Here is a 10000-nt window from a genome sequence, read left to right as displayed (position 1 = left end):
TCGTGTGTATTTGTGTTTTTTTCTCTCAGTCACAATGACTCGATCCAGTGTGTGTCGTACAACCCCGTCACACACCAGCTGGCCTCGTGTTCCTCGGGAGACTTCGGTGAGTGTGTGTTTGTGACACAATTACAACTGAAGCAAGAAATAATGCAGGGCAGTGGATTGTGAGATCTCTATACAACAGGTGGCTGAAAGGGCTGAAAATGAAAAATTAATCAATTCACGTTATATATATATTTGACTTGTTATGGGGGTCCCGGATCCCTCCAGCCTCCCCTCGTTTCCTATCAAATGGATTAGAAAAGCTTTAAACCAACCCTTACAATTTTAATCGCGTTTGGCCAGTTCACTACGACTGTCGTGGTTTACATGTGACTTCTTTATTCGGACTGTTCTACTAGTCTGATTACAGTCGGATCATCAGGGTCCATGTAAACGCAGCTACTGATGCAAACATCATCTAATATGAGACAATTCCAGCTGTAAAGACAATAGAGTCATTATTCAGATCAATTCAGTTCATCTAGTGTCACTGCAGTCAAATCAATAATGTCACTGAGTATTAAAGGTGCTGTATGTAACTCTACTAAACTAAAGCATAAAAACATGCTGAGTTCACATACTCGTTTCTCTGAAAAACAGTTCTTTTAAAGGGTAACTAAACCCTAAAACAACTTCTTTTAGTTAATGATCTGTAAGACTGGAGCTTTGTTAGTGCTGTTCATTGATTCGAGTAAATCTTTTGACATTTGGGTATAAAGTGTTTTAATTCTACAATATATGGTGTAAGAATGTCTGAGTGCTGCCCTCTTCAGGTTGAGCGGTGGCTACTGCAGTTGAATTTTCCTATTGGAAGTTGTTTCCCCGCGTGATGTAAGAGGACACCAGCTCTCCACACCCTTGGCATAGGCTCAGCCCCTGGTATAAAAACATTGTGTTCCGTCAAAACCACTGTAGTGAGTCAGGAGTTAGAATTGCGAGAACTGAAAACGATCAGGATAGCGTATATTAGCTTAGCATTTATATAGTTATTTAGCTTCTCCAAACAGCTCGCGTTGTAAAGCGACGCAGTGCCAAACGCTGCTCCTCCTGCATGGACTCCACCACCGCAGCGGCGTCTTGATGTGAGTGGGCATAGCCTATATTTTTAATCACGATTTATGTTCTTTCCTATTAGGCTAAAGTTAACCCTCTGGGGTCGACAAACACGCCGGCGGGTTTTGCTGGATTTTTTCCACACAGCAGCAAAATAGACTTAAAATACTCCATCATTTATGGTCATACAGGCGTAAGAAATATGAAAAAATAAACTGTTAAATGTCTACTTTTTAATGTGTCCACTTACAATCTAAACTAAACATTGTGCTTTAGTAAAAGAAAGAAAGTAAACGGGGTGCTTTCTGCCTCTCCGTCTCCGGGAACTCTTTTCTGGAGCACGTCTCTAAACTTAAACAAAACTCAGCGAATACTAGTCACACCGGCATAAGCAATATATCTTAAATTATCTAATTCCAAACGAAAACAAATATTCTCTGTTTATGTAATCTGTATGAAAAGATAGAGATGTCAGTCTTTCTCATGGCAACTCCTCATGTGAACATGCCTATAGAGAGCGTGCGCTATTGAGACGCGGGTCACATGTGCACGCCCCCCCGCTCAGCCCCGCCCTCGGTTTGTCCCCTCCGTCTCCGCTGGGCTAACCCAGAGTCAGGCTCTGACCCGGGCTTGAGTTACCCTTTAATGTGCGGAAGTGTTGTCAGTCTGTTGTTGTTTTGGTCTGTGTGACTCCGCCCACTGCCAGTTCAGCCAATAGTTTTTCGACAAGATGCCAGTTAGCAGAAACTCAGTGTATCACAGCCTTGGAAACGAGCAAACAAACTGGTCAGAGATTACAGCGACCTACCCGACCTAAAAAGCCTCGGTCTCCATCTAAAAATCTCTATGAACGAGAGCATATTAAAACTCGGATAAATCAACTCATCAACTTACAGTGTGTAAGTCTCCTCGGCTTTCGTTGTCAACTGCGCTCGTTCCTGTTGTGTGTCCTCAAACTGGCGACCCGCGTGAGCATCGAGTCTGAAGAGGCGGGGAAACAACGATCTTTGATATTTTGAATGTGGATTGCAGTACCTATGTCCACCACTAGCTGTTATTCTTACAGACTGCAGCTTTAAGTGTCTTTCACACCGAGCGAAGGGCGACAGTGACTCCATCAGTTCATGAATCTGCAGGTTCAGAAGCTCTTCAGCTGTGTTGACGTGTGTGTGTGTGTGTGTGTGTGTGTGGTCGCAGGTCTGTGGTCTCCAGAACAGAAGTCCGTCTCCAAACACAAAGTGAGCAGTAAGATCACGTGCTGTGGGTGAGTGAGGACATCCACATGACCCTGATGTAGACTGGACCGCACTGCAGATAGACATCGTTTATTCAGAGAAACGTTTAACGCATGCTTTTAAAAATCTACCACCTGATCGCATTTTAGATTTTTGTCTTGTATGAATCTTAAATGTCTTATAGCTAATTATTAATTGTATGTTGTGTTATTCACTTAGTTGCTGACACACGTAGCGTTTCCAGGATGAGAATGAATTAATGTGTGTGTGATCTCAGGTGGACGAACGACGGCCAGTACCTGGCTCTGGGAATGATGAACGGTGTCGTGAGCATCAGAAACAAGAGCGGAGAAGAGAAGGTGAAGATCGAGCGTCCGGGCGGCTCGTCCTCGCCCATCTGGTCCATCGCCTGGAACCCGTCCAAGTACGATCAAGATAATCCAGCTAATGATAACCAGCTAATGATAACAGTTCTGCTAGCTATCATCACTGACAGTGTGAACATGTGTTTAGCTGATCTTATATGCAGTGACACCACAAGCTTTTGGACAAATGTCTGAATGTTTTTCCATTAGATAAAGTGGAGGTGATTCTCTGACGTTTGACAAGCACAGAGTCTCCTCATTCCAATCCTGTTATTTGTTAAAAACCATCAAGCAAACACTGAGATGTTCACTGAACCCCAAGAGTCACAGCGTTTTCACAGCCGTTGGTTTCAGCCTTGTTTTCTCCCTTCGTTTAGTTCGGGTCGTTTAGGCAGAAATGAACAATGTAATCGCACTCGTATCCGAGCCGAGACAGTCGCTGAGAGAGCAGTCTGACCCGAGGGGTTAACAGGAGATGAAGAGAGAGCAGTCTGACCCGAGGGGTTAACAGGAGATGAAGACGAGCTGAGACGCCTGATGGACATTAGACGTGAGCGTCGCATGGACGGGCTTTAATTGTCTGGTTGTAAAGTCTGAATGTCTCGTCTGAAACACACGTCAAAAAACGTTGTTGACAATCACGTTTACACACTGCCTCCGAAACTTGTCCATCATAAAAAAATTGATTTTCTGCATTTCTCGCATCCGTAGCCAGCATTTCGAGAGGCGTTTTTACAATTCAGAGCCACTGAATGACGAATACGAAAAAACGTCAGACTCAGTGTGTAAGGAGCCTTAGCCCTGGTGAGCCGGATCCCCTTAACCCTAACCCTAACCCCGGTGATATAAACCACTACAACTACAAGTTAGACATCAGTTTTTTTCTTCAAGACTGTTCAGAACTTTTTTTAAAGCTACACTGTGTAATTTTTTTAGTTGATTCTTAGCAAAAAACACTTAGTTCTTTCAAAAATATATGTGCTCATTAATGTATATTTACTTCTTTCAAGTAATAAAGTATTCTCGTAAGTTTATAATCTGCCATTGAAAGTACATACGGGTGAGGGGTTCGAATGACGGTCGCCATATTGCCCCTCCATCTTGAAACTACATTAGCCAAAGAGGGACATACCTGTAAATTCAAGATTCGCCTTTCGCGTTTTACACTCAGTGACACAGAGACGAATGCGAGGGGGAGATTACTCGCGACTGCCGGCAGATTTGAAAGATTGCTGATGGAGGATCACGCCTGTTCTCGAGGACATGTAACAGAGTCGCCAAGGAAGCCAAAGAGAGAATTAAAACATCAACGCGACAGGCAAATCAGCAAGACCAAAGTCAATACTGGAGTAACTTTTCCCAGATGGAAAGAGCTCGAGGAGCAAAGATTTTAAAACGGACGCCGAAGTTGCCTGCTTTCTTCTCGACAGGTAATCCAGCCTATTTGTGTAAAAATATAGTTGCTTGTATAACCATAGCATGGTTGTGCATAACGCCAGAAGGACCTCTAGTATAACTTGCGTTACTTTTCCTCACGTCAATGGTGAAAAAAGTATTGTTTACCTTGTAACATAAATCTGTGCTGCGACGGATCACAGGTGATAGTTTTAAAGGCGCAATTGGACGAAGTCGAACTGGAAACCATGTTAATCTTGGAATAATACGGCCACCGTAGGAGTTAAAACGCCCTCGAAATTGAAAGGAACAGAAACTAATATTCACTGGGTAGTCATATACAATTTCACCGCTAGATGGGGGAAAATATCACACAGTGTAGCTTTAAATCAGTTACATAAAAATGTAGGGTTACACTTTATTTTACAGTGTCATTGTGTGTTACATATACAGTAATAACTATAAATCATGCAAAATGACATTCAATTTTAATCCCTGTTTCATAACAAAGCAAACTGTTTATAGGTGTGGACATTTCCTCAGATCGTAGTGAACATCTCAAACCTTCCAGAGAAGGGGACGTCTGAACTTGACCATGCCTTGTGTTGATCTGTGTGAAACTCATGCAGTGTGTGTGATCAGACACCAGGGGGAGCCACTGCATAAGAGCAGTCGCAGACATCTCACTGAATCACAGAAGGGTTGAAGCATACAGTATGCATCACGTGTGTGTGTGTGTGTGTTTCAGGGATGAACACAACGATATCTTGGCAGTGGCTGACTGGGGACAGAAGCTGTCGTTCTACCAGCTGAGTGGGAAACAGGTGTGTGTGTGTCACTGCTTGCTTTATTACACCAGCCTGTCAGGCCACGGTCTCGGAGAGGTCCAGTCCCACTGATCAGCCAACCGAATGCTTCTGCTGTGCTTTTCAGATTCGTTAGTCTTTATTTTAATATAGTCTGTTGTCTAGTGTTCCTGTCCAGTGATCAAACCTCATCCTAACACTCGCACTGAATGTGTTGCGATCCGCTGTACGGCCTGACGAGAGCAAGTCCAGCGGCACGACACTGATCCGCTGATGATGATGATGACGACGAGGCACACGTGTGTTAATGAGCTCGTGGCTGTGATGTCATGATACTTGCTGAAGTTGTTTTGCATATCAGGATCTTATTATAATATTAGCGGCCCTTAATCTGCACGTTTACACACACCAGCCGACATTTGGTTCCACAAGCGACAACAGAGACCAGTTCTAACGCAATGATGAAGATCCAGCAAAGCCTGAAACTGTTCTGTGGTTGAGCACAGACGAGCACTGAACACTATTGACCAGAACATGTCACCGCTGTCTTATAAACACCTCAGGAACTGTGGACACTTGTGGAGAAGTTAAACATGATGATGAGATGATCAATGTAACTCCACAACAACTACAGAAATGTCTCCACTAACATTCAGAAGCTCTTCCTGAGTCTCTCCGTAAGGCTGCACTCGCTACTGGTTATTCTGGGATTCTGGATGAGTGAGATTGGCCTGTTCTGTTATTGCCGGAGTTTCTGAAGCTCATGTAAAGACTCCGCCCTCTTCTGAATGGAGGCGGAGCTAAAGCTCATTTGCATTTAAAGAGACACACACACAAACGGTGCATTTTTTTGTCTGGTCTGGACACCAGAGATTTATATTTTACAGTTATAAGTTTGAGTGATGTTATTCTGCAGCTCTTGTTGAGTTAGTCATGATTCCATGTTAATATGATGCAGTAAAGTAGATCACTGGAGCCATTAGTGATGCTCGTGCTTGACCTGGACTCTCCATAAGTCTGCTCTACGTTAAAGTCGTGTTTCAAATGAGCAAGACATGCAATTTTCCATACGATCTCTATAAACAGGTTTAATAGGAGACATCATGTGGAGCCGAACCACCAGCGTCCTGGAAAACATTATGATCTTTACAGCTTTACACATGTCCCGCCCCAGGTGCTCATGGGAAGTGTAGTGATTAAGGGAAAGTATGCAGCGCTCGTTATGCGACTGTAATGCCGTGGCCTGCAGTGCTGTCTGAACACACACTTCATTACAGCGCTTGTTAAACACACACACACACTTCATTACTGCGCTGTTCTCAGAGCTCGTTAAACAGTTTACGGGGAAGTCTTGCTGATGAGGGATATTCAATATACAATCATGCACTGAAAATACATGACATGAAAATACAAGCACACACACACACACACACACACACACACACACACACACACACACACACACACACACACACACACACACACACATAAACACACTCACTGCAATGCATTTTTCAACACTGGCTTTAGTCCAGACATATCAGTGAAACACAGAGATTATGTTTCCCTCACTCTCACCAGCGCTTGTGTGTTTGGCAGGTGGGGAAGGACCGTCCGCTGACCTTTGACCCCTGCTGCGTGAGCTTCTTCTCGAAGGGCGAGTACCTGGTGATGAGCGGCTCGGACCGACAGGCCTCGCTCTACACCCGAGACGGGGTTCGGCTCGGCACCGTCGGGGAGCAGAACTCCTGGGTCTGGACTTGCCGTGTCAAGCCCGACTCCAACTACGTGGTCCGAGAGTTTGCACTTACTCATGGAAATATTCAGTGATAAGGCTAGCTAGCTGTGTGAATATGTCTGGGCTATTGATCTTCATTATAATCATTACTGTAAGTTATACAAATTATAAATAACATTAATTTAAATCAGTGTAAATTCACTGTAGCACAACAACATCAGTGCCATATGACACTTTCTCGACAGTGTTTGTGAGATTTGGTTCATTTCTCTGCTGTTCTCGCCTCTATTTCAGGCAGTTTATTAATAGCAGATTAAAGGTGTAAAATGTTACAGTGCATCTTTAATCAGAGAATGAGATGTGTGAGAACGTGAGTTTATTACTCGTGTGAAAATCATACCGAGCTACAAATCACAACTCTGCTTTTCTCTAACACCGAGTTTGCAGCATTAGCTGAAGATATTGAGTTTGCAGCATTAGCTGAAGATGTTGAGTTTGCAGCATTAGCTGAAGATGTTGAGTTTGCAGCATTAGCTGAAGATGTTGAGTTAGCAGCATTAGCTGAAGATGTTGAGTTTGCAGCATTAGCTGAAGATGTTGAGTTAGCAGCATTAGCTGAAGATGTTGAGTTTGCAGCATTAGCTGAAGATGTTGAGTTTGCAGCATTAGCTGAAGATGTTGAGTTAGCAGCATTAGCTGAAGATGTTGAGTTTGCAGCATTAGCTGAAGATGTTGAGTTTGCAGCATTAGCTGAAGATGTTGAGTTAGCAGCATTAGCTGAAGATGTTGAGTTTGCAGCATTAGCTGAAGATGTTGAGTTAGCAGCATTAGCTGAAGATGTTGAGTTAGCAGCATTAGCTGAAGATGTTGAGTTAGCAGCATTAGCTGAAGATGTTGAGTTAGCAGCATTAGCTGAAGATGTTGAGTTTGCCGCATTAGCTGAAGATGTTGAGTTTGCAGCATTAGCTGAAGATGTTGAGTTAGCAGCATTAGCTGAAGATGTTGAGTTAGCAGCATTAGCTGAAGATGTTGAGTTTGCAGCATTAGCTGAAGATGTTGAGTTTGCAGCATTAGCTGAAGATGTTGAGTTAGCAGCATTAGCTGAAGATGTTGAGTTTGCAGCATTAGCTGAAGATGTTGAGTTTGCAGCATTAGCTGAAGATGTTGAGTTTGCAGCATTAGCTGAAGATGTTGAGTTAGCAGCATTAGCTGAAGATGTTGAGTTAGCAGCATTAGCTGAAGATGTTGAGTTTGCAGCATTAGCTGAAGATGTTGAGTTTGAGTTTGCAGCATTAGCTGAAGATGTTGAGTTAGCAGCATTAGCTGAAGATGTTGAGTTTGAGTTTGCAGCATTAGCTGAAGATGTTGAGTTAGCAGCATTAGCTGAAGCTGACGTGAGTCTGTGTGTCCCGCAGGTTTTAGGCTGCCAGGATGGCACCATCGCCTTCTTCCAGCTCATCTTCAGCACGGTTCATGGCTTATACAAGGACCGCTATGCCTACAGGGACAGCATGACCGACGTCATCGTGCAGCACCTCATCACCGAGCAGAAAGGTGCCGTGACATCACACTTTACACATGACATCATCATGTTCACACATGCCACCCTCAGACACAGCTGGGAGCAAATAACCTGAGGAATCAGATATGACAGGATGATGATATATCTGCAGGAGACATAACAATGGGAACATCTTTCTTTACTTTCTTCATTTATGTGTCCGTGTGTGTGTGTGTGTGTATGTGTGTGTATTTATTTCAGTTTAGCAACTCTGTGAGTAGGTAATGTGGTAATGTGTTCGATCTCGGCTGATGATTGCTACTGCTAATAGCCAGACAGACACGCGGCTGTGAGCTTGTAAGATCCTGAAGCAGATCTGGGCAGGTGGAGCTGGGGAGGTGGAGGGGTCTGTCCCAGAATTCCTTGTGATAGTCTTGAATGTGATCCATATCTGTGCTTTCTTGAATTTCCCCTGCCAGTGCGAATAAAGTGCCGTGAGTTGGTGAAGAAGATCGCCATCTACCGCAGCCGACTGGCCATTCAGCTTCCGGAGAAGATCCTGATCTACGAGCTTCACTCCGACGACTCCAACGACATGCATTACCGCGTCAAAGAGAAGATCTGCAGACGCTTCGAGTGCAACCTGCTGGTCGTCTGCTCACAACACATCATCCTCTGTCAGGTAAAGACACTGGTGAAGTCATGTGACCGTGCTGAATGTGCCAAGTCATGTGATGTTACATCAGAGCGACCAGTGAATGATGGAGATTCAAGTTTTTTTTCTCAACTTTAAGAAAGTTTGCATGAAGATCAACAAGAAAAGTGTTTAAACGAGACGCTGCGTCGAAAGACGACACTTTGGGGAACGCCTCCAGCGTGATGCGTCTGAAGCCTGTATGGAATTAGTCCAATCTCGATTGGTACCACATGACGTCATGCGACGGCGTAGCAAAAGCTATAAGCGTTCTATGTTGCCTTGTGCGTCTTATTCGGTGTTGTTTGTCCCAGTATTCTCATATATGTTTCAGTATGGCGAGTAAGAAAGTGTTCAGGCAGTGTGCGTCCCCTTGCCTGCGCTATTTGAGCGAGGGTTACACACACTCGCTCTGTGTGATGTGTATGTGGAATGAAGCGCTCGAGGGTGTTGTCTGTGCAGTGACTTGCTGCCTCTCAGAACGCTCCGCTCCCGCCGGGCCCTGTTCCATGAGACCGGCTCACGCTCCCCGTGGATCGGGACCCTCGTCTGCCGAGGCGTCTTCACACATGGGGATCGCAGATGGAGCTGGCTGAGGATGTTGAGACGGCTTCGGCCCTGTCTCAGCATTCAGCGTCCACGTGTCGGTCCCGTTCAGGAGTCGGAAGACCGCTCTTCTGCGGCTTCTTTCGCCCAGGACGAGGACCTGATGCTCGAATTATCTGGCTCAGAGGAGTTTGATATTTTGGGCATCGAGGCAGGAGAATCAGAGGACTCGCCACCCCATTCTCCTGCCTTCAAGGAGCTGCTGGAGGTTGTGATCAGAGCAGTGGCCAGATTAAGTATTGAATGGCTATCCGAGAAGCAGGAGACGTTTAAAAAGAGCAAACTAGATTATCGTTTCCTGCAGGCTCGGTCACTGCCTTCTCGCCGGAGCCTTCCATTCATCACCGATCTCCACCGAGGTGTCGAGACCCTGTAATAAGCCGCTCTGGCTTTTGAGCCCAAAATGTCCATATATATTCCTCTATTTTGGGCTTGAAAGAGAACGGCTATGGGGTGATGCTGCGGGTGGAAGAGACACTGGCATCTTATCTTTCACCCGATGCTGCGTCATCCCTAAAGGCTCCGGCGCTCCCCTCCAAGCCCTGCCGTATTACATTGGCCT

General features: G+C 44.9%; 1 protein-coding gene across 2 annotated transcripts in view; it reads left to right on the top strand.

Moving 5' to 3' along the window:
• Nucleotides 1-10000, top strand: part of ift122 (intraflagellar transport 122 homolog (Chlamydomonas)) — a 57374-nt gene that overhangs the window by 14265 nt on the left and 33109 nt on the right. For both annotated transcript variants that reach the window (XM_082187378.1, XM_082187377.1), the window contains exons 5-11: nt 30-106; nt 2296-2362; nt 2611-2757; nt 4842-4917; nt 6499-6690; nt 8053-8191; nt 8618-8820. In XM_082187378.1, the coding sequence (XP_082043504.1) occupies nt 30-106; nt 2296-2362; nt 2611-2757; nt 4842-4917; nt 6499-6690; nt 8053-8191; nt 8618-8820 (901 nt within the window). The remainder of the gene's footprint in view (nt 1-29; nt 107-2295; nt 2363-2610; nt 2758-4841; nt 4918-6498; nt 6691-8052; nt 8192-8617; nt 8821-10000) is intronic.

The sequence above is a fragment of the Leuciscus leuciscus genome, assembly GCF_965113295.1.
Source record: "Leuciscus leuciscus genome assembly, chromosome: 13".
NCBI lineage: Eukaryota > Metazoa > Chordata > Actinopteri > Cypriniformes > Leuciscidae > Leuciscus > Leuciscus leuciscus.
Note: the sequence above shows the minus strand (reverse complement) of the source record. Positions and strands in the feature narration are given on the sequence as shown.